At 45.6% G+C, this 23,701-nt stretch overlaps 4 protein-coding genes and 1 non-coding gene across 9 annotated transcripts in view; 3 read left to right on the top strand and 2 right to left on the bottom strand.

Annotated features, from left to right (window-relative positions):
* Positions 1-4,837: 4,837 nt before the first annotated feature.
* Positions 4,838-9,822, bottom strand: CRYAB (crystallin alpha B). Of its 2 annotated transcripts, none has more exons than XM_067038926.1 (4): positions 9,735-9,822; positions 8,215-8,613; positions 6,730-6,852; positions 4,838-5,184 (listed from the first exon to the last, which is right to left on the bottom strand). In XM_067038926.1, the coding sequence occupies exons 2-4, from the start codon at positions 8,413-8,415 to the stop codon at positions 4,981-4,983; spliced, it is 528 nt and encodes a 175-aa protein (XP_066895027.1). In that variant the 5' UTR covers positions 8,416-8,613; positions 9,735-9,822; the 3' UTR covers positions 4,838-4,980. The 2 variants fall into 2 exon arrangements, with proteins under 2 accessions (XP_066895027.1, XP_058925482.1); XM_059069499.2 differs by lacking the exon at positions 9,735-9,822 and adding an exon at positions 8,979-9,061.
* Positions 8,646-11,287, top strand: HSPB2 (heat shock protein family B (small) member 2). Its single transcript, XM_059069498.2, has 2 exons — positions 8,646-9,587; positions 10,079-11,287. Exons 1-2 carry the CDS (start codon positions 9,494-9,496, stop codon positions 10,528-10,530), a joined length of 546 nt encoding a protein of 181 aa, XP_058925481.1. The 5' UTR covers positions 8,646-9,493; the 3' UTR covers positions 10,531-11,287.
* Positions 11,288-13,968: 2,681 nt separating this feature from the next.
* C7H11orf52 (chromosome 7 C11orf52 homolog) lies at positions 13,969-20,994 on the top strand. 2 transcript variants are annotated; one of them, XM_067038927.1, is made up of 5 exons: positions 13,969-14,061; positions 18,386-18,423; positions 19,542-19,597; positions 19,830-19,979; positions 20,520-20,994. In XM_067038927.1, exons 1-5 carry the CDS (start codon positions 14,030-14,032, stop codon positions 20,766-20,768), a joined length of 525 nt encoding a protein of 174 aa, XP_066895028.1. In that variant the 5' UTR covers positions 13,969-14,029; the 3' UTR covers positions 20,769-20,994. The 2 variants fall into 2 exon arrangements, with proteins under 2 accessions (XP_066895028.1, XP_058925487.1); XM_059069504.2 differs by lacking the exon at positions 20,520-20,994 and having other exon boundaries at positions 19,830-20,331.
* On the bottom strand, positions 15,367-15,439 carry TRNAR-UCU (transfer RNA arginine (anticodon UCU)). Its single transcript has one exon. It is a non-coding gene; the product is annotated as a tRNA-Arg (tRNA).
* Positions 20,995-21,516: 522 nt separating the features above from the next.
* The window catches only part of DIXDC1 (DIX domain containing 1), a 71,204-nt gene continuing 69,019 nt past the window's right edge, over positions 21,517-23,701 (top strand). Inside the window, exons 1-3 of one of the 3 annotated variants that reach the window (XM_067038929.1) lie at positions 21,530-21,599; positions 22,293-22,422; positions 23,207-23,298. In XM_067038929.1, the coding sequence (XP_066895030.1) occupies positions 23,242-23,298 (57 nt within the window). In that variant the 5' untranslated portion in view covers positions 21,530-21,599; positions 22,293-22,422; positions 23,207-23,241. Of the gene's footprint in view, positions 21,600-22,292; positions 22,423-23,206; positions 23,299-23,701 lie in introns of all 3 variants that reach the window. The other 2 variants (XM_067038930.1, XM_067038932.1) reach the window with 2 other exon arrangements.

Here is a 23,701-nt window from a genome sequence, read left to right on the forward strand (position 1 = left end):
GAATCTGCCTGCCAATGCAAGGGACATGGGTTTGAGCCCTGGTCTGGGAAGATCCCACATGCTGCGGAGCAGCTGAGCGCATGCGCCACAGCTACTGAGCTTGCACTCTAGAGCCCGCGAGCCACATTACTGAAGCCCGCACGCCTAGAGCCCGTGCTCCTCAACAAGAGAAGCCACTGCAGTGAAGCCTGGGCACCGCAACGAAGAATGGCCCCCGCTGGCCACCACTAGAGCAGGCCCGTGCACAGAAACAAAGACCTAACACAGCCAAAAATAAATAAAAATAAAATAAATTAATTTTTAAAAAATGGGCAGCTGCCTTGGAAAATAGTCTGACAGTACCTCAAAAGGCTAGATGGAAAGTTACCATATAATCCAGCAATTCCACTCCTAGATATATACTCAAGAGAAATGAAAACATATGTCCACACAAAAACTAGTACATGAATGTTCATAGCAGCATTATTCATAATAGACAAAAAGTGGAAGTAACTCAAATGTCCATCAATTGATGAATGGGTAAATAAAATGCAGTCAATCCATGTAAAGAAATATTATTTGGCAATAGAAACGAGTGAAGTACTGATACATGCAACCATATGGTGGATACTTTAAAACATTCTGCTAAGTGAAAGAAGCTAGTCACATAGGGCCATGTATTGTATGATTCCACTTATATGAAATGTCCAAAACAGGCAAATACATAGAGAGAGAATGTAGACTAGAGGTTGCCTAGGGCTGAGGGGTGGGCATTGGAGGGGGATAACTAATGGGTATAAGTTAGCATCTTGGCTAATGAAATGTCCTAAAATTGACTTTGGTGATGGATGTACAGCTCTGTGAATTTAAATAAAACCATTAAATTGTACACTTTCAATGGGTAAATAGTATAGTAATGAATGATATCTCAATAAAGCTGTTAAAAAAATTTGGTCAGGGGTAACCATCTCCAGGATTCCTTCTATGTCCAGAGTAGGTAATCCTCTTTAGGGCCCCCATAACAGACATTTTGAGTGGACATCGTAGAAACTTGAAATCTACGTCTTTTTACTTGCCTATTCTTCCGCTCAATTTTTAATTGTGTTAGGGCAAAAAAGCATGTCTTATTTTTGTAGCTAGCACATGGTAGGCACTCAAATAATTGTTGAATGAATAGTCATTGTAAGGGACTTCCCTGGTGGCGCAGTGGTTAAGAATCCACCTACCAATGCAGGGGACACAGGTTTGAGCCCTGTTCCGGGAAGGTCCCACATGCAGCAGAGCAGCTAAGCCCATGCGCCACAGCTACTGAGCCCGTGCTCTAGAGCCCACGAGCCACAACTGCTGCTAAGCCCACGCGCCTAGAGCCCGTGCTCTGCAACAAGAAAAGCCACTGCAATGAGAAGCCCGTGCACCGCAACGTAGAGTAGCCCCCGTTCGCCACAACTAGAGAAAGCCCATGCACGGCAACCAAGACCCAACACAGTCAAGAAAATAAAAAGAAATAAATTAATTAAAATATATATACCTTTAAAAAATAGTCATTGTAAATCTTCAGAGCAAAGGTCAAATCCAGTGCAATATTCAAATAAAATGTGAAGTATTAAATAGAATAGGATTTTTCTAAGCATGAAAATATGTATCATTCCCAAACCATTAGGCAAAACATCCCTTTGGTTTCTGTGTTACATCTTATTGAAACTATATGTATGTACTCTACACACATTTCCCAGATTTATTTTAAAAAAAAATGATAGTTCAAAAACAGGTAAAGCACTTCTTAGCACAGTGCATACCTAATAGTAAGTGCTTAATAAATGTTAGCTAATATTAAAAAACATAATAACTGCTAATTAAAATTGCCTCAACAAACTTCTGGCATAATTCAGACATAGGGAATGAAGTAGAATTATGGAAGAGCTAGCTATAAAGCTAAAGAAAAATCCCCCAAATATGCTAGACTAGAAAAGTCCTGGGTTTCCCTGGTGGTGCAGTGGTTGAGAATCCGCCTGCCGATGCAGGGGACACGGGTTCGTGCCCCAGACCGGGAAGATCCCACATGCCGCGGAGGCCACAACAGTGAGAGGCCCCCGCATACCGCAAAAAAAAGTAAGAAGAAAGAAAGAAAGAAAAGTTCTATACTAATAGCAGTGAACAAATAGCTATAGCAAAGCATGTGATCTGGAAAAGAATAACAACAAAAAACTAGTCTGACTTGGGGATGATAATAATAAACACAAAAGACCCTGCACATTCTGAACAGATTTGTCAAAAACATAAATATCATACTCTAATAGACAAAGTGTGATTCATTTAAGATCAAATCATTAAGTTTATGTCTGCTTGAGAAATCTGGTAATTCACTAAAATGATTAAAGCTGACACATGGTTTCCAGGGCATTCTTCAGTTTTTTACACTACTTAATTCAGCCTCAATCAGTTAAGGTGTTTTTGCATACCAGTAACATAAAACCCTCATCAAAAAAGATTAAACAAAAATGAGATGTAATAAGACATTGTGAAGTAAGGAAGCTCTAAAGTTGACCAGTTAAACAGTTCAATGACCCATCAAGGTCTCGGAGTTTTACCATCTTCTTGCTCAGCCATCATCAGTATATCATGGGTGCTCCCTCATGGTTTCAAGATGCCTACAGCAATCTGAGTATCACATTCTCATGCTCCAACATGCAGAGCAAGAAAAAAATCAATCTCTCTCTCTCTCTCTCTTTCTCTCTGTCTCTCTCCCTCTCCCTCTTCCATCCCGCCCTCTCTCTTTTTTGGCAAGTCTTTTTAAAGGTAAAAAGCTTTTCTAGAAGCATCTATAGCGAATTTCCCTCCTGTCTCATTGATCATAATTGGGTTGTAGCCCTTTCAAGATTAATCCCTACAGAAGGAAGGGAATTTCCATGATTGATTTAGACCAACTCTGACTGGAGCTTGGGGGAACCCTTCACTTTCCTGAGGCACATGGCTAGGAAGAATATGGTGGATACCTAAACCAATCTGGGGTGCTGTTGGCAAGACTGAAGGTGGTAAATGGGTTACTTAGGCAGCCAACAATGTCTGCTACCCAGCCATAAAAATTGGCTCTAAGTTTAGAGAAATCTGACTTCTGGCTAGATCACAGCATTTCAGACTATTAGGAAGTTGTTTTTTAAGAGAAAACATTTTGAACCTGTATAGATTTGCAATGTATATTGTCCTAGCTCCACACCCCTACAACATAAAAACTTTTGACAATTGTTTCACGTGTCATATTTTAAAAGCATGGCCAATCCCCAAACTGTAAGTTTTGTGAAGGAAAGAGTCCTTGTGAGAAATCAGAAATCAGCTAGAAGAGGGTGCAGAAAAAATAAGAGTTGTCTCTAAACATTTATACCAGGGCTATTTTTCATTAATTGAATGAGAAGTTTGTCTAGACTCACAAAAGTGAAATAGAGGTGTTTTTGTAGAGCAATATGTCTTTGTTTAAGCTAAATAATATAATCACTTATTGATCTGTTGTTATTCACTGTAATTCTTAAACCTTTTAAAGACAAATACCATATGATATCATTTATATGTGGAATCTAAAATATGACACACCAATAAATAAATAAATAAATAATAAAAAGGGACTTTCCTGGTGGTCCAGTGGTTAAGACTCCATGCTTCCAATGCAGGGGGTGCAGGTTTGATCCCTGGTTGGGGAACTAAGATCCTACATACCGCGTGGTGTGGCCAAAAAAAAAAAAAAAAACTAAACTAAACTAAAATATGACACAAATGAACATACCTACGAAACAGAAACACACTCACAGACATAGAGAACAGACTTGTGGTTGCCTGTGGTGGGGGATGGGGGAGGAAAGGATTGGGAGTTTGGGATTAGCAGATACAAACTATTATATATAGGATGGATAAACAAGGTTCTACAATATAGCACAGGGAACTATATTCAATATCCCGTGATGAACCATAATGGAAAAGAATATGAAAATATATATATGAATGTGGATAACTGAGTCACTTTGCTGAAGAGCAGAAATTAACACAACATTGTATAATAAGTCAACTATACTTCAATAAAATTTAAAAAATAAAAAAAATAAGGAACTTCTCTGGTGGCCCAGTGGGTAAAAATCCACACTCCCAATGCAAGGGGCCCAGGTTCCGATCCTGGTTGGGGAACTAGATCCCACATGCATGCCACAACTAAGAGCCCACATGCTGCAACTAAAGATCCCACATGCCACAACTAAGACCCAGAGTGGCTTAAACAAATAAATATTTAAAAATAAACAAAAAGTTAACCTTTTTAAATTGTTGGGTCAATGGATTGTATATTTCCCAGTCTTAGTTTTAATAGGTGTTTACTGGATAATTAAGGGACTACACCTGAGAGGCTTGTTTGGAGATAATCACCTGTCCTATGTGATAATCACCTGTCCACCTAGTGAATCAGCTGAAGGCAATACTTATCAGTAGCAAAATGTCAAAGTTGAGGATACCATCTGCTCCCTGGTGACATGATTAATTTCAGAGACGCACTAAGGCCTTTTATGCATTGTCATCCAGACCTCATTCAGATTTGTTATTGGAACTGAGGGCCAAAATCAAAGAGGGAGGAGAGGAACTAATATTCCTTGAACTCTGCTAAGGGCTTTACCTCCTTTTTCTCCTTAATTTACTCCTTACAACTAGTGTACAAATCAGTACCCCATGTTATAAATGGAAGACCTAAAGACCATAAAGCTTAAGTGACTTGCTAAATTTATCCCATGAGTAAATGCTGGAAACAGTCATTCTGACCCTAATATCCCTGGAGTCCCCTAAATCATATGTGATAATTATTACAGAACATTCAAACACAAGACAGTTATCTGTTGCTGAATGATATTTATTAGCTTAATAATTTGGGCCTGCCCTTAGCATTAATAAGCTTCAGCACTAGTCACAAGATTTTCATTCACTGGTGGGGAAATTTTCTTGTTTTAAAAAATGCAGTTAGAGAAAGGGCATCTACTTCTTGGGGGCTGCAGTGACAGCAGGTTTCTCTTCACGGGTGATGGGAATGGTGCGCTCAGGGCCGGAGACCTGTTTCCTTGGTCCATTCACAGTGAGGACGCCATCAGATGACAGGGATGAAGTAATGGTGAGAGGGTCCACATCAGCTGGGATCCGGTATTTCCGGTGGAACTCCCGGGAGATGAAGCCATGTTCATCCTAATCCAAGAGAATAAGGAAAGAGGTAGAGAGATAAGAAGAGGAAATAGCATCACTTGCCTAGAACTCAGACATCCTCCTTCCCCTTAGGTGTGGCCAAATGCATGGCAACTTTAGAGAAAGCTAAATAGCTGTTCTGTTTGGGGCTAAGATGAAATTGCCTAGGTGGTCACTCCTACCAATGAGAGTCTGAGAAGTCTGAACAGCCAAAACTTCATAGCTCTCTAAACCCTCAGGCATGGACATGTTCAGGGGTATTTCCCAGAGGTTTAGATCAATGTTTTTTGGGCCTACAGGATTTGCAGTATCATCTGGCTTTGAAGATTTGAGTCCCTGAGGAAACCCAGAAATTGTCCTGACTCTTCAGGAATGTTCCAGAAGGTTCCAGACCAAGAGACCTAATAATAACAACAACAACAATAAAGACTCCCTCCAGGGAGGTTCTGATCTAAAGTTGAATCATACAAGCAAAACTGAAATAGCTTGAGGACCTCACACTATACTGTTTGATGCACAAGTTTCTGAGTTGGGAATTCCCTGGTGGTCCAGTGGTAAGGACTCCGCGCTTTCACTGCCTTCCGGTAGGAAGCAAACTCATTGAAAAACTCTCCCAGAGTTTTGAAAAGCTATCCAATTCTTTAGAATTTGGCTAAAGAATTCTTTTTTTTTTTTTTTTTTTTTTTTCCGGTATGCGGGCCTCTCACTGTTGTGGCCTCTCCCGTTGCGGAGCACAGGCTCCGGACGCACAGGCTCAGCGGCCATGGCTCACGGGCTTAGTTGCTCCGCGGCATGTGGGATCTTCCCGGACCAGGGCACGAACCCGTGTCTCCTGCATTGGCAGGCGGATTCTCAACCACTGCGCCACCAGGGAAGCCCTTGGCTAAAGAATTCTGACCCTAACCTTTACACCTGCTGAATCTCAAGCATTTATCCAGACAGGCTCTCAACTGATTTCCACATGGGTCTAGGGTATTAGGAGCTGAGTAGAGCTCTGAAGCTTAGGCAAAGCAAGTAGTTCAGCATTAAGATGGGCTAAAGAGAAGTGAATTCCAAAACATCTGAAAGAAAAGTCTCAAATTCAAGGGCCTTCCGAGTGCATGCAGTTAATGTAATTACATAAAGCAATCAGATGTCTGACAGCCACTACTCCTAAATCAGTGGTCTTCAGCCTTGACTAACTGTACATTAGAATCCCCTAGGGAGCTTTGAAAAAAATCCTGATTTAACTGCCCTGGGATATGCCTGAGCATTGGGATTTTTAAAAAAATTCCTCTGGCAATTCTAATATGGTCAAGGTTGAGAACCACCAGCTTAAACAGGAAGTTAACATCCCATCTATCCCATCTGAGGCAATCAAATCAAAACAAACAACAAAGATCACTTCTCTGGCCAGAACAACAGCAACAATAACAACAACAGGTTTAATCCCTGTTCTTGACTCTTATGGTTTAGGACTGGAATGCTGCCAGCCTCAGGGGCTGATGGCTGTCTCCGGCGTATAGTACGCGCTGGATGAATGAGCAGAAGAGAAAGTCAGCTACGTACCTGGCGCTCTTCATGTTTGCCATGCACCTCAATCACATCTCCCACCACCTTGACCTTGAGTTCCTCTGGGGAGAAGTGCTTCACATCCAGGTTGACGGAGAATCTGTCCTTCTCCAGCCGCATCTGGAAACAGCAAGGTGGGGGAGGGGAAGACAAAAGATAGTAGGAATATGAACACTAGTACAGTCTCATTCTGCAGACTTGTTGTCTTTCCAGGTAGTTTATCCTCCTCTTTTTATTTTATTATTTTTATTATTTTTTTTTTGCAGTACGCGGGCCTCTCACTTGTTGTGGCCTCTCCCGTTGCGGAGCACAGGCTCCGGACGCGCAGGCTCAGCGGCCATGGCTCACGGGCCCAGCTGCTCCGCGGCACGTGGGATCCTCCCGGACCAGGGCACCAACCCGTGTCCCCTGCATCGGCAGGCGGACTCTCAACCACTGCGCCACCAAGGAAGCCCTATCCTCCTCTTTTTAGCTAAAAATCCCTTTTTGAATAAACATGACTCTCTAGTTCAGGGGTGCCACCACAGTGGTACCCAAGGCACACCATTTGGTCATCAGGCCAAACTTTATTTACGGGGACAGGGAAGAAGACAGGCCACCCAGGGGACAAATCACAAGGATGGGTCTGGGCATGGTTTCTGCGGCTTCTCTGACCCAATGCCTGGCCTTGTCATTTGTCTGTGAGACAAAGGCCCCTTCTTCTTACTCAAGTCTCTGCCAAGTTTCCCACCCACTCAATCTGGAATGTTCTGCTAGCTCTGATTGTCCTTCCAAAGCCCTTGCCCACTCGGCTCCTATTAACTCACTCTTGAATATTTTTAAACCAGAGAGTTATCTGTGACAGCTTCTGTCAATCTTATCTGTTCGCCCCATTCTCCTACCCTCTCAGGACAAGTGGAGGGGGATCCCTAAACTTGACCTACCTTCTATCCTCATTAGGCTTGGACCCAGGCTAGTGCCCTGTCACAGCCCTGAGAAACCCAGAAAATCATAGAAGAGGGAATAGAAAGGAAGAAAATAGTGACTGCTGTCTCCAGCTCCATGCAGCCTGGATGAAAAGCTCAGGGTGAGGTAGGACTGTCTCTTGGCTCTGGAACTTGAGATGATAGTATTTGTCAGGAGTGTGAGGTATTAGAAGAGGTGAGCCAAAGGAGTCTGAAGGCAGCTCTTTCCCTGCAGATCATTATGAACCAGACCAGAAAGGGACATCCTACTTAGAAGATGGGACAGAGAATGATCTTCATAACACATGGAAAAACTGTAATAAATAGGATACAGAGGTGCATCGAATACAAACAGGTGACTGGGGAAGAGAGGAACTAGGGACCTGATCTTTCTTCACTGCAGGACACACAAGAGCCTAAGACACTTGGGACCCTTAGACCTAGTCAGATTTAGGCCAGGAGGAAAAGGACAGTGGATGGAGACACTTCCAGGAGGCTCCAGAATGAACTCACCTGTCCTGGCAGAGGGGAGACTTACCTCTGAGAGCCCAGTGTCAATCCAGCTGGGTGCCCGCAGAAAGGAAGGCAGCCGAAGGTAGAAGGGGCTCAGGGAAGTAGAAGCTGGGAAGAGGTCAGACTCCAACAGGTGTTCGCCAAAGAACTGGTCGAAGAGGCGGCTGGGAGAGTGAAAAGGAAAGAAGGGGCGGCGGATCCAGGGGTGGTGGATGGCGATGTCCATGGTGGCTAGGTGAGTGTGGGGACTCAGCTGGCTGGTCAGCTCCTTCAGCCGCAGCTACAGCCAGCCCCTTATATACGCAGTCTTCTGAAGCTTCTGGAATGGTGATGTCAGGGGTTTTATTATCCCAGCTCACTGCCCGTTCATGGAGACTTGTGATTGGGGATTTGGCAGTGTGACACATACCCAGTACTCACTGAGCTAAGAAAAGAGAAATACAAACACGTCTGAGCTGGCCAGTGACTTGTCCTGGTCTTGATTTACTCGCTTTCTGTCCGCACCCCATGGCACCCACCCCCACCCCCTTCTCTGGAGTTGGGACTGAGGCAGGAATCCCAGGCAGGAGGGCAGTGGGCCCCTCCTCCTCCTCCTCTGCAGCCTAGCATGCCAAGGGAATGCGGCCAGACACTATCTTGGGCCTGGGCAGGAACTGGAATCTAACTAGGCTGGGTCCCAGGATATTAACTCTTTGTGGGTCCCTGAAGGAGAATAGTGATCACCAACATGTCAACGGCAGGTTTCCACGTGGTGCCCTGGGTCTCCCTGGGTTCAGAGAGGACCCTGACCTTAATCTGGGCAGTAAGGCCCCTCACCCCACCGCAGAGAAAGGGGAGAAAGTTGTTTGCGTCGTTCACTTTTACAGGCCTCGCAGAACAGTAAATCCAGGGGAGCTTGATGAAGCAGAGCGCCGGCTGCCTGCCACTGACAAGGAGAAGAGGGGCGTGGAAAACGTGCAAACTCTTTGGGAGGGTCTCAGGGCGGTCTCTCCGGGGCCTCCGCCACCAGCCTCCCCTCCCCAGCTCGCTCCGCAGCCAGGACCCCCAGCTGTCCTCCCCGGGGGGGGGGGGCCTCCCCGTGACAGCTGAAGGGTGTGCAGCGGAGGGGACGGGGGTCCAGGCGGTGCGGGCCACACTCGACGCGGGTGCTGCCCGCCCCTCCCCCACCGGGCTCGGCACTATTTTGGGTGGTGTAGACCCCGCCCCCACCTCCGAGTGCGCCCGGGCTCTGCGGCAGCTGGAGGGGTGCTGCTGCGCCTGCTGGGGCCGCACCTCGAGCCGGGTCCGCCGGCGGCTCTGCAGCCATGTCGGGCCGCTCGGTGCCACATGCCCACCCGGCCACCGCCGAGTACGAGTTTGCCAACCCGAGCCGCCTGGGCGAGCAGCGCTTCGGGGAAGGTATGGCACGGACGCCACCCCCTTGCCTCCCACCCCCACCTGCTGAAATTCTGGGCTGACCTCCCAATGATACTGGCCTCCACCCCACTCCGGGCTTAACTGAACTCCTGGGGCGAGCCGTCTCCCACCCCAGACTCCCCCCCTCACCCGCTCCGGGCAGGGCTCGCTCCCCTTCCTCCTGACCTCGGTGCGGACTGCTGCCCGCTGTGCTCTGATACCTGCCCCTGCTCCCCTCGGGATGCCTCCCCTGCGAACCACCCAGACCCGGTTTGGCTTGCTCTTCTTCATCCCAACTCATTCCCTTTCTCAATCTCCTCTCCCCAGCCGCCTCATTCCAGCCACTGGGACCCCTCCTTCCCCTTCCCTGCTTCTCCTGACTCCCCTCCAGTCCTCCCTAGGCCTCACCTCCTGATCTACTCTCAGTTCGCCCTCCTTCCCACCCCATCCTCCCTCATCCTGCCTCTTGCCTTCTCTCTCTCTCTGCCCCTCAGGCCTCCTGCCAGAAGAGATCCTGACCCCCACCCTCTACCATGGCTACTATGTCCGGCCCCGGGCCGCCCAAGCTGGGGAGGGCAGCAGGGCAGGGGCCTCTGAGCTTCGGCTCAGTGAGGGCAAGTTCCAGGCGTTTCTGGATGTGAGCCACTTTACCCCTGATGAGGTAACCGTGAGGACTGTGGACAACCTACTGGAGGTGTCTGCCCGGCACCCCCAGCGCCTGGACCGCCATGGCTTCGTGTCCAGAGAGTTCTGCCGAACCTACGTACTGCCTGCTGATGTTGACCCCTGGCGGGTCCGCGCTGCTCTCTCCCATGATGGCATCCTCAACCTGGAGGCACCTCGGGGCGGCCGACATTTGGACACAGAGGTCAATGAGGTCTACATCTCCCTGCTCCCTGCACCTCCTGATCCAGAGGAAGAGGAGGCAGCCAGTGTTGAGCCCTGAGTGCCACAGACCCAGCACCCTTTCTAGCTCCCACAGTGATAGGACTAGCTGCTCACCACCCCAGAGGTAGCAGCATCCTTGGGGGAAGGGAAAAGTGCATGGTCACCATGTATGGTTTGGTCCCTTGGGACGTGTCATAGTGTTTTCATTTAGTTTTGGGTGGAGCTGAATAAACCCAAATCTCGGGGCCTTGTTTGTGCTGCTCCCTATTCTGTGGCCTGGAGGATGGGATGGGCAGGGAGGGAGACAAAAAGAACAGCTAGACAAAAAGGTCCTCAGTTAGATGTACCCAATGTCATGGCACCCTGAGCTCACACTTGTATGCTGAGATCACACCTGGAAGCTGACACTGGCTCCAGATCAAATTCCTGGCCATAATTTTCTCACAATGCAACAAAAGAGAGAGTGATCCTGGGAGGGAAAAGGGATATGCCATCCAAACAGCCCAGAGGGCACTGTCTGAGCTGGTGATTAGAGACACAAAAACAAGGGTCTCCAGACTGTCTGGCCTGTTTTGGGTAGGGGTTGGGAAAACAGCTTTTGGCTGCAGAGTTGCCTAAAGCCCTGGTTTCCCATACTAAGGTCTGTCCACTGTAAATGGTCTCTGATTCTGAGGGATCGAGTATGCAGACACAGGGGCGCAGACACAGAAACCTCTGCCATTGTCTGTCCAGAAGACCTCCCTGCCCCCCAATATATCTTTTACTAGGTTGTGATGGACATCTGAAATTCTTCCATTAAAGTGGTTGATTCTTAACATTTTTTATGGACCCTCTTGAAAAATCTGGCAAAAGCAATAGATCCTCTTACCAGAAAAACACACATGCTCTGAAATTTGGCATACAGTTTGGGTAGGTTCACACAACTCTTGAGATCCATTCATATGCCCCTCTTAGGGAATCTGTGGACCCCCAGGATAAGAACCCTCACTTGAAGAATACAATTCTTGGTTAAAGGATTGCCATCTATTAAAAATTAAAACATACCTTAAAGAAATAACTGTTGATGTATTCTTTTGTTCACTCACTCAACAAATATTTATTAAACCCCAAGTAATATACTATGGAGGTTATACATTGTAATTATAAATTTAAAACTATGCTCCTTTGTTGTCTACTCTCAGGAATCTTAACGTCTAGCTGAGAAGAAAAAGAATTGTAAAAGGATCCTATTCAGACTTCAACCAGAACAGCTTCACTTTGATCTGTTTCGTAGTTGGAATTTTTACCTGAGCTTCATTTAAAAGAAAGTGTTCCTTAGCTAGAAAAAAATTTGAAACCTCTGATTTTGTCCAAATCCCCATCCCATTCAAATACTTTGAAGATTATTAGCCAACTTCTGGGACATTTTCAGTGACCGAGAGCTTAGAACTTCATAAGGTAGCCCATTTCATTTTCTTTTTGGACACATCTGTTATAAATTCTTCCTTCCATTGATCCAAAATCTGCATTTCAGCAGCTTCTGCCCATTGGTTCAGGTTATGTCCAGAAAATAAATGCAATCCTTCTTTCACTTGAGACTCCCTTCAAATATTTAAAAGTAACCATCCTGTCCTCCAAAAGCTTCCCTTTCCCAGCTAAACATGCCTAATTCTTTTAACCATATTTTATAGGACTTTCCATACCACTTATAACTCAGACAACTTTCTCTTCAATACACTGCCTCTTGACACTGTAACTTGAAATTCAACACGTAAACCTAAAATTATTATTCCAATCATGGAATGACTGGTACAGACTCCAGTGGAATAATCGATACTGTTGTTTATCACTCTAGACTTCTATGAATGGTGCTTTGGGTATATCAGATTTTCTGACTACCACAGCACAGTGTTGGTTCCTTTGGAATTTCTGGTCATATAAAAATCTCACATGTTTTCCTTTCATTTTTTTCTTTAAATTAGAGAAAGTAGCTAGAAAGGGACCGAGATTGTGGAAGACTTTGTGGAAGTGCCAAGCTAAGAAGTTTGGGTAGCAGGATGAAAAGAATACAGTTAATGGTAGAGTACAGAATGGATTGCCAGGGAGAAGCACGGCCATGAAATAAGAGGCTAGTGCAATGATCCATCACCAGACAATAAAGTAAGATGCTTTACCATCTAACAATGAGCTGAGAACAAGAAGTAATAATAATAACAATAGCTAGGACTTACTGAGAGGGTCCCGTGTGGCAGGCCCTGGACTAGAGTTTTATATACATTATGTCATTTAATCTTCACCACAATCCTACAAGGCTGTGACTCTTATTATTTCCATTTTTCGTAAGGGAAGAAGATGGGGAGGAATGAAGCGTCCAGGGTACTCTTTGTGGAGTATGGGGCTGAGTGCTGGGTCCTGAACATCCATAAGGGACACACAAATAACTGGGCATCTGAACAAGACACTAAAGAGGGGTTGGGGGCTTCCCTGGTGGCGCAGTAGTTGAGAGTCCGCCTGCCGATGCAGGGGACACGGGTTCGTGCCCCGGTCCGGGAAGATCCCACGTGCCGCGGAGCGGCTGGGCCCGTGAGCCATGGCCGCTGAGCCTGCGCGTCCAGAGCCTGCGCTCCACAGCGGGAGAGGCCACAACAGTGAGAGGCCCGCATACCGCAAAAAAAAAAAAAAAAAAAAAAAAAGAGGGGTTGGGAACACTGAAGACAGGCCATACACGTTCCACAAATTCTCCTAGAGCCCCTATTTTCTACAGAGGAATTTGCTCAACTGCATCCAAGTTGCCAGTGAGTGTGGAATGAGTACAGCTTCACGTCATTGGAGGAGAAGCTGAGTTGAGATTAAATGGAGATTCCGTAGTTCTCTACTGGGGATGGGGAAGTGAGTGGTTAAGAAGTGCTGAGACCATTCCAATCATAGAATCATATGATTTTTGACCAGAAAGGGGATTAAGTAATGAGTTTAGCCCTCCATTTTTACAGTCCTAGAAAAAAGTGACTTGCCCACATTAATTCCAATAGCAAGGGAGAATACAAAAGGAATGCATTTCCCTAAATTTTAGTTTCCAAAAGAGTCCAGTATTCAAACCCAGATTCTGGACAAGGATAGTAAGAGACTGACACGGATTACCTTGAAAGTGAAACTCAATTAGACCTGCGTAGTGCTGGGGAAACATAGGTAAGACTCTTTATTATAGACGATACATTTCAATGACAGTGTGAAGTAGTAGAGAAACATTTCCTAAGGAAACCCAGAGCCCTTTTCTGTCTCGGGTTTCTGCTCACTGAAGCTTGAAGCTCAAAAGTTAATGCTTCATCAAAGTAGCTCCAAATCCCGAAGGTGAGATTGCTGTCACCTGGAGCCCGTGTGTGTTCCTCTACCCTTTGGCTGGGAGCAGTCACCTGGGAATCTTTCCAGCAGGTGGCTTCCAAAGTCCAGCCTGTTAGGTTGAAATCTGACCCTGACGGAGGCTCCCTGGGAGCTGCTACTGAAAGCTGAACCCGGAACCAGGAAATGCACAAGCCCCTATCTGTAGCAAAACAGCTGGGCTCCCTGGGAGACAGAGCACCATGGGAAACCGGCTCTGCTGCGGGGAAAGCTGGTGAGTAGGGGGAAAGGTCGGAGGGTAAGGTCTCCGGTGGTGGACATGAAGGCCCCAAGAATAAGAGAGAGCCTGCAGCTAGCGCTCTGCCAACTTCTCACTGTCACCTTCTCCACATGGCACCTCCTCCATGTGGCACCTCCAGGGGCCAACACCACAGCAGCACCCTTGCTGTGCTCCCTCCTTTCAGGAAACCTCAAAAAACAGCCAAGCCAGCTGTCTGTGCAACGGCCAGGACAGGGCTGGAATAGTAAATTAGTAAATTGACATTTTTTTCTCTTTGTCTTCCTCTGCCTCCTCTTTCCCTTTATTCTCTTCCTTTCTCCTCCAGATAATGGTAATAATTGTAGCATTTGGAACTTTATAATCTCATTTAATTTTCCCAACAGTTCTGAGGGAGGTGGTCTTACTCCTCCCATTTTACAGCTAAGAAGCTGAGAGTCAGAGAAGTTAACTAATTTGTCTGGGGTCACATGGCTGGTAAGCAAACAAAGCAAGATTCCAACCCAAGTTTATGTGTCTTGAAAGCCCATACTTTTAATCATGCCATAATACTGCCTCCTGAATCAAGCAAGTCAACTTTGGAGAAATGTTTACTTAAAAGGGTAGAAGTAATAATAATAATAACATAAAAATAAAAAATAAAAGGGCAGAAATGAGGAGAATATCCATGCAATATTTGAATATACCTTTCACACTTGTTTGCTGTGTGACCTTAGGCAAATTCTGTAACTTCTCTTTTTCCTCATAGGTAATATGTAGATAACACAACCTGGGTTGTTTAGATTACAGACTTGAAGAGCAGATTATATGTGAAAGCCTCACAATAAATGAATCATATTGTCTTTATTATTCTTTCCTAGGATTGTCATCACTGTTGTTAAATAACAAAAATTCAACCAAGTAAATTTACAAAATTTAGTTGGCTTTATTGAACAGTTCATGAATGGGGCAGCATCTCATCTAGCAAGTAGAAAGGAGCTCCGAGGAGCTGTACAAAATGAAAGACTTGTATAGGCAGAAGGAGGAAGGGACCAAGGGAAGAGCAGATGACCTCATCTTCCTTTGGGCAATGGAAGAGGTCTGTGTGGCAGATTATCTCCTTGATGCTGACCAGAAAATTCCAAACTGACGTTTAAGAAAGACTACATTCCTGGAGAAGTGTGAAACTCCAGTTAGGCTAGGTATTAAGCCATGGTTTGGTGGTATGAGCTTAGCACAAGCAACACCATTTGAGGCCTGTTGTTTCTTTTCTTTTCTTTTTAAAGTTTTTGGCCACACTGCACTTGGCATGTGGGATCTTAGTTCCCCAACCGGGGATCGAACCCATGCCTTGTGCAGTAGAAGTACAGAGTCCTAACCACTGGACCACTGGGGAAGTCCCGGCTTGTTGTTTCTTTTTAACGCTATAAACCCCTGGGCCTAGTTTTATCCTGTCCACTGCCTTCTTAGCTCTACCACTCCATGCCTGCATCTGTCTTGAGGGTGTCCTGTTTATGAATAAAGTATCATTATGTTTAGAGAGATAGGTGAGGTACATTGAAAAGCACATATAATTTGGAGTCAGTACATTGGATTCAAGTCCTGTTCCTACTACTCATTCACTTATTAAACAGATATTTTATTGAACACCTATGTGTATCAGGCATAGTGATAGAGGCAGAAGGCATAGCAATCATAGGAAATTTGGTTCTTGCCTTCTTGAGTAAGGTACCAAAGTTCTAGGGCCTTAGTTGGCCCATCTATGAAATGAGAACAGCACTTTTAAAACTCTGAGATGTCCTATAGACATGGGACATCTAGAAACATAAAAACTTCCAGAGAAGGGGGTGTAAAGCATCTTTCACTCCCTTTCTTCCCAAGTCTTCATAGTTTTCATTTTTGGTTATTTCTTCCTCAGATGGTGGTAGTCATAGTAGTCAGCTTTGATTGACACTCATTATATGCCAGACACCTAGCTGAGTATTTTACATTTATTATTTTATTTAAATTTTACAATGATCCCATGAGTTTTAAGTTCTATTATTATCTTCATTTTATTAATAAGAAAATGGAGGGAATTCCTTGGCGGTCCAGTGGTTAGGACTCAACGCTTTCACTGCTGAGGGCCTGGGATCGATCCCTGGTCAGGGAACTAAGATCCTGCATGCCATGTGGCATGGCCAAAAATTTTTAACTAAGTAAAATGAAAATGGAAGCCTAATGAAGTAAAAAACTTGCTAAAGGTCATAGAGCTATTCTGACACCACCAGTCAGACTCTAGAGCCTGGCTAGAAACACTGCACCAGATATTCTAACCAAAATATATTTTTTCTTCTTAAAATATGAGTAGGACTGGATAAATATTGTTCTTCTCTATTTCTCATTATCTCAATAAACTTCAGAAACTTAAAGACACTGTGACAATTGAGATTTTTATTAAAAAATTATTTTTTCTGATTACAAAAGTAATACACATTCACGGTAGAAAATTTGGAAAGCACCAAAGAGGAGAAAATAAGAAACAACCATAAATATAAGCACCCAGAGATGACAGGAACATTTTAGTGTATTTCCATGTAATCCTTTTTAGATGCCTATATGCATAGTTTTTATCCCAAAACATATTACCTTTTTATTATTGTAATAAAGAGGAAAATTTTCCATGCTATTAGGTGTTCTTCCAACATAGCATCTTTCTTAAATTGATATATAATGTTCCATTGATTGGAGATGCCATTTATTTAGTTAGTTCCCAGTGTTGGACGTGTAGTATATTTCCTATTTTTTGCAATTATAAATAATGCTACAATGAGCATCCATATTTGCACCTGTCTGATTATTGCTTAGAACTGCTACATCAGAGGGTACACACATTTATGTTTAAGCCTTCTTATACTTATTGCCAATTGCATTCTAGAAAGACTGCACCAATTTTTATTCTTACTACCAATATGGGAGAGTGCCCATTTGGTTTCCTTAATTCTGGGCTAAAAATAAAATCCTGTCACCTGAGAGTCTAACCGAATATTCCATTTGGGTCGTGTCCAGGCATTGTGCAACAGCCAACGTGGGAACAGGCTCTGTTCACTAAAATTGAGTCACTCAAGTCTACATTATTTTAGAATTAATATTCTCTTTATCTGTTTAAGTAGAAGTAAGTAGGAAGACAGTAGTGACCAGGGGCAAGGAATTAGAGGCTAGGATTAGGCTATGACTAGGCAGTGGTAAAGGAAAGGAAGAGCTAAAGAGGAAGAAGAGGAAGTAGAAAGACCCAGAAATAGTTTCAAAGCTTTTCTTCTGAACCACCTCTAGAGTTCAAATGGAGACTCAAACTACTCTCAGCTCAGCAAGATGCATTAAAACCAAAAATCAAACCAAAACACAAACCTCTGTCAGATATGTGTGGAAAAATCCTGATTTTCCTACATTAGTAAAATGAACATGATTTGGAAATCCTCCCCCTCTTTCTTTTTCATTAGCAAAAGAAGGAAACTTCCTTGGGGAGACAGAAGTCAGACAAATAGGGTTGGCTCTGTTACAGTTGGAAATGTACTAGCAAGAAAAAGCATCCGGAGTAAGCCACAAACTATTCAGCCTATTTCCTCAGACAAGTGTTGTTTCTCTGGCCATCAAACAGTTGACAATCACCTAGACACACTGGCTCCATCGGGGACCCCAAGGGCTCAGAAATTAGTATAAGAGGTCTGTCCTGCAGGGAGGGCAATGTCGCTGAGTCACTCACCAAATTCAGAGCTTCCTGTGCTATGGATGTTAAAGCTCAAAAATCTCTCACTTTCTCTGTTAATTAAAAACAAGGACAAAAAAGCAGGGCGGGAGGTCACCTGTTAGGAAAGGGCTGTGCAGGGCTCTAATTAGTCAGCCCTGGTTGTGGCAGTTTCTGTGACTCCCAGAATGAGAACCCCAGGTTGGCAGAGACCCTGAAGGAGAGACACCAGAGAAGAAGCAAGAGGGTCTCTGAATCCAGGAATATCCCATTATTTGGCCAGTTTCCCTTACCCTCTGCTGGGATTAGCCTGTTAGACAATCCCAGAATAGCCCTCAACCCAGCTACATCCCTGGCATGTAGCGCCTGGTTGCCTGAGGCTGTATTTTGGGTTTGGTTATGTCAGTTGTACCACTCCACCTTCCAGAACCGTCCTTTTGGAAGAGGTATGGTACCCTTGATAAATGCTTTGGGGCTGGCTCAGGGTGAATCTTTGTTAGAGGGAGGTGAGGGAAGGTCATCCTACCAGAATGCTAAGGATACCACAGAGCAAATGATAAAGGAGGGAAGATAGAGGCCAAGCTCTTACACATGAGTGATCTGTTTTTCCTTTCACAGGAGCTGCCCATCAACTTTCCAGAGGAAAAAGAAAATGGGTAATGGGCATTGGGGGTGGGGGGTGGGGGGTGGGGGATGCTAGGGGGAGTGCAAATTTGAGAAAAGAAGATAAGAGAACCAGTGTCTTTAGAAGGGGCATAAGGTGGGGGACGGCTAAAGGGAGACAGTACACCAAAGAGAATCGTTAGGTTACTGTGTTCAAGACCAGCTCTGAAATTCTGAGTCTCATCCTTTCCATTACCTCAGAGTGGCAAGGTTGGTTGCTCATTCCTTCATTCATCCAGCAAAAATTTATTCAACCCTTATATTGTATGTGAAGCACTAGGCAGGATTCCAAGGAGGCAGAGAGGCACAAGAGGAAGGGCACATGGTCTCGGCCCTAGAGGAACTGAAAATCAAGTTTGAGAAAGAGATACACGTTAACAAGTAACTGTAATACCACGTATTATACATGTTAACAAGTAACTGTAATACCACGTATTATACACGTTAACAAGTAACCATAATACCACGTATTATACACGTTAACAAGTAACCGTAATACCATGTATTGATACTAGTGCTCCCAGCAGCCCCATATTCATGCTGTGAGAGAAAGGGAGAAAACACTGATGTTGAAGGAATAATAGCAAGTCCACAAGTTGGAAGAGGAGCAGGGAGGAGAGGGTATTTTAGGCTGGGGAATTATCTCATGCAGAGAAAAGAAAGACAAGAGAAGAGAGTGACTTTATGGAAAGTGACCAAATGTTTGGTGTAGCTGAGCTCTTACCATATTGCCCTGTACTAGTCTGTTTACTTGTCTCCCCTAGTAGACTGCAAGCTCCCCTGCACAGGAGAAAACAGCCTACTCATCCTTCTATCCCCAGAATGTGGCACAGAGCCTGGCATACAATGGGCTCTCAACATATGCCTGTTGAACTATGTTAGGGGCCAGTGGAAAATTAGGATGGAAGATATTACAGGCAGACTGTGAAAGGGCCAGATTGTATACTCTGCTAAGGAGTTTGAATGTGGGAATGGTAGAAGTAAGAGATGAGAGCAGAGGCAGGGAGATTAGTTAGAAGCCCACCATAATAATTTCACAGAGATTTGAAGAAGGCAATCTCAGTAGAGACAGGAAGAGAAAATGGATTTAAGTCGGATTTCTTCCTCTCAGGGAGCCAAGCAAGATGGACATTAAAGCAGCAGCAGCAGCAACAGAATGGCACAAAGGTAATGACAAACTCTGTCCCTTCCGGGAGGCTGCTGGGACATGGGATCCCAGGACTCAGCATTTCCATCCTGGGGCAGAAACGTCTCAGACATCTGTAGAAGTTTCTGGTTCTGCCCATCTTCCTCCATCCCCCAAAGCAGCAAAGCAAAGTGTCATTTAACAGACCCTGCATTGGAGGTGAGGGGCAAAACCAAGTCAAGAATCTCCCTTAATGCTGTCCATTCCTCTCAGGGCCATGACCCAACAGGACGTACGTATGAGCAGGTGTTAAAGCAGCCTGTGTCTCAGGAGAGGAGTCAAGGCCTCAGGTCGGAGGAGAGCAGCTTACACTATGCAGACATTCAAGTGTGCAGCCTAACCCAGACACGCTCTGCCCAGGAGGTGAAGCACCTACAGCTAGAAAATGCTACAGAGTATGCGACCCTTTACTTCCCCCAGTCCACACCCCGCTATGACAGCAAGAACGGGACCCTAGTATGAGCGCTGGGGAGGAGGGACCTGTTTGCATCATTTCACCACCATGGCTGTGGGGAGAATCTACTGCTTTGGGGGACTGGCTAGCAGCCTAGGGATGGCGGACACGTTTTAGGCTTAAAGAGCTACAGAGCCCCTGGAATTGAGGGTCCCAGTCTTGCGCTCTCCCTAAGCCTATCTCTTATTTGCCACCATTAGCTTGGGGTTGTATTTGGGTTACCTGGGGGTGGATGGAGTTCTACACAATGAGGAGGCTAGGCTGAGTGTGCAGGAAGGTAGGGTTTTGCCCCCTACCTTTGCTCCTGCTCTCTAGAAAACTGCAGAGAGAACAGGTTACCCTTGAAGCATCTGCACTTGAGCTGATTTTGTTGGAGTTAATTTTTTTTTTTTTTTTTTTGCGGTACGCGGGCCTCTCACTGTCGTGGCCTCTCCCGTTGCGGAGCACAGGCTCCGGACGCGCAGGCTCAGCGGCCATGGCTCACGGGCCCAGCCGCTCCGCGGCATGTGGGATCTTCCCGGACCGGGGCACGAACCCGCGTCCCCTGCATCGGCAGGTGGACTCTCAACCACTGCGCCACCACGGAAGGCCCTGTTGGAGTTAATTTGATTGCATCCCTTCTACACACCTTAAACGCCAAAGCTGAAGAAGAAGAGGTGCTCTGGAAAGCATTCAGAGCTCTTGTACACAGCTTCTAGGGCTGGCTTGGGCAATTTCCTCAGTGGCTGGGTCAAGGGTCCCGGACCTACACAAACAAATGAGGGCAGGGGCTGAGGCATGGAGCAAGCGTTTTCTGACCATCGATTACAAGGACGTCAAATCACAGATGTTGACAGCACTGCGAGGCCCAGAAACTCCCTTTAGCTGGACTGTTTTCTCTCGCGGGTGCAGAGCCGTTAGGATCAATAAATCGCATAAGGAACATGCCTGGTGTGTTTTCTTGGGTGGAGGTCTGCGGGCTCTTCGAAACACAGCGGGTCTCACTCAGCCTCAGGGTAGTAGGGAAGGCTAGCCACTTTCTGCCACACTACCAGCTGCGACCGGAACAGAGCCCCGGAGGCAGTCGTTTGCACGGACTGGAGGCAGGTTCCCATCTACAAAAGGCAGAGCTCCCAGGGCGGGGTTGGGGCCGGCAGGAGACGGGGTCCGGGCCGAGGGACAAGGTTCTGGCTATCAGGAGGCAGGGTCCGAGCCAGCGAGAGGCAGGTCTAGACGGGCAGGGGGCGCGGTTCTGGCAATCGGGAGGCGGGGTCCGGGCCGGCAAGAGACGGGGTGAAGGCCCGCAGAGGTTGTGCTCTGGGCCATTAAGAGGCGGGGCTGGACAAGCAGGGGGCGCGGTCTGAGCAGGCAGGGGGCGGAGCCCGGGTGGACTAGGGATGGCTCCGGCTGGCTGGAGGCGGGACCGGTCCGGGCCGGCCTCCGCCGTCACCATGGCAGCGGGCACGCAGAGGCGACGCTATAGCAGGAGGAGGCCGTGCTCAGAAGGGCTGGGGACCGAAAGGCGGAACCACACATCGACGATTTAAGAGGTAGGTGCTGAGAGGTGGCGGGTACCTACCTGGAAAGTATTATTACCACCGGTTGAGCTTCCAGACCAGAACTGGGGACAAACGGAGGGGCGAGAGTGTGGTGGGAAGGAGGTGGAAGTTTCAGGTTCCGAACCCTCTCCAAGCTTTGCAGGTTCTTAGTGTGCAGTTCTTGATTCAGACTTTCGGAGCTTGAAGACTTCCCGTTCTCAAGCTGCACACCATCCTCCCCCAATACGGTGGCCCCTGGGTTTGTTCCTGAGAGGGAAGATTCCTTAAGATGGATAAAGTACTGAAAAATGGAATCACAGCGCAAAAAAATAGTTGGAAATAATAGTATCAACTACTTATAGTATTTGTGAGAATTTAAAGCACTTGGAAGAGTTCATAGTATGTGGGCAAATGATGCCTGTCTCCATGATCATCACCACCACCGCTAGGCACCATTCTAGGCCTGTTCTCTGGCACAGATTTAGTGCAAGTGGATTCAGAAGAGGTGGCTAGAACACTGTCTGCACTACTAATTGGCAGAACAACGCACTAGCCTGTTTCCTGTCAGCTGGGAGTAATAAAATGAACTTGCTTTCCAAGGGTTGTTTACTATGCTGGTCAAATAAGTTGATATAGGTGATAGCACTTTATAAACTTCAAGTTTATAAAAATTTCTGCCTTGGAATGTAAGTGCTGCCTTTCTAGGTTAAAACTGAATTACTGAGGAGGAAGGGAAGAGTGAGCCAGAAGCAGAGCTCCCGGTTATTTCTCCTCATTGTCTTCAGAATCCTTCCTATGGTCAGTGACTTAATGGAAGAAATTTTCACATATTGAGGTATGGGAAAGTCATTCTGGCTTATACATGGTTTAACTTGAATTTTGTGCTAACTAAAACAGCCTGTTTGTGGCTTATCAAACATACATTGTACATCTGCTTTAATCATTATAGAAAAGTGTGCATTGACTAGAAGTAAAGAATAGCCATGTTAAAAGTAAAGATTAAATGCCTCCCTTCCTGGGACACCAATGCTGCTACTCCTTCGATGATAAGACTCCCTTCCCAGGTGCCAAGCCCGTACTGACTTGCTGTGTACATGCTGATCTGTTTGTTTGAAAGATTGAAGGAATGAATCTCTGGTTTGTTTGATGTTCTTTGTTCTGACAAGATTTAAAACTGTGCTGAAAACCATGCTTCTCCGGAGCAGTTCCTTAGAGTTATTTGAGAGGCTATCTCTGGGCTGTAGTCCTCAGGTTGGCTCAAATAAAACTCTTTTCTATTTCTATTATAGATTATTTATTGATTATTTTTGTCAACAGACTGATACATTTAGGGAGGAAGGAAATGCATTCTTGCTTGACTGATAGGGAAGCACTTGTCTGTACTTATTACTATTAAAACCTAAGTCATTAGTACTAAAAATGCCACTGGGATAGCCCTGTTGTAATTATACTATCTTGGGCTGGATTTCCTGCTCACTGGGGTCCTATTTTTTTCATACTTCCAGATGAGTTAAATGGGTAGACTTGGGGCAGGAACCTGACCCCTCTAAATTGGTTTAACTTTTGGAATTTTTTCCTGACCTGTATTTTTGCATGGATCTTTCTCTTCCTATTTTAAGGTGGCCCTGATCCAGCTCTTCTAGGGACTCTGAAGATGGGTACCCAAGTGGTTAAGAGACTCTGTAACCCCCTGCTACCAGCAGAGCCCTCTGTAAGTTTCTGGTGTACCATTGAGAGGAGTGTGATGACATTAATGGAATTTCAGTACAGCTTGACAGCTGGGGGATTTCTCCATCAGGACTCAGATCCTGGAACAAAATTGTAATATATTTGCTTTCTTTTCTAGCTTCCCCTTCTTGTGGAATTCCTGGCTCACTTGATTTATTATCTTTTTCTGGAATTAATAAAATCAGGCAGAGGTTGAAAATTTCTAGCAATTAACAAGAACATATGGATTGTTTAAAAGATTTCAATAACATTTGTTATAGAAATAATGTATGTGGGAATTCCCTGGTGGTCCACCAGTTAGGACTGCATGCTTCCACTGCAGGAGGCATGGGTTTGATCCCTGGTTGGGGAACTGAGATGCTGTGTGCTGCATGGTGCAGCCAAAA

The sequence above is a fragment of the Kogia breviceps genome, chromosome 7, assembly GCF_026419965.1.
Source record: "Kogia breviceps isolate mKogBre1 chromosome 7, mKogBre1 haplotype 1, whole genome shotgun sequence".
Classification (NCBI taxonomy): Eukaryota; Metazoa; Chordata; class Mammalia; order Artiodactyla; family Physeteridae; genus Kogia; species Kogia breviceps.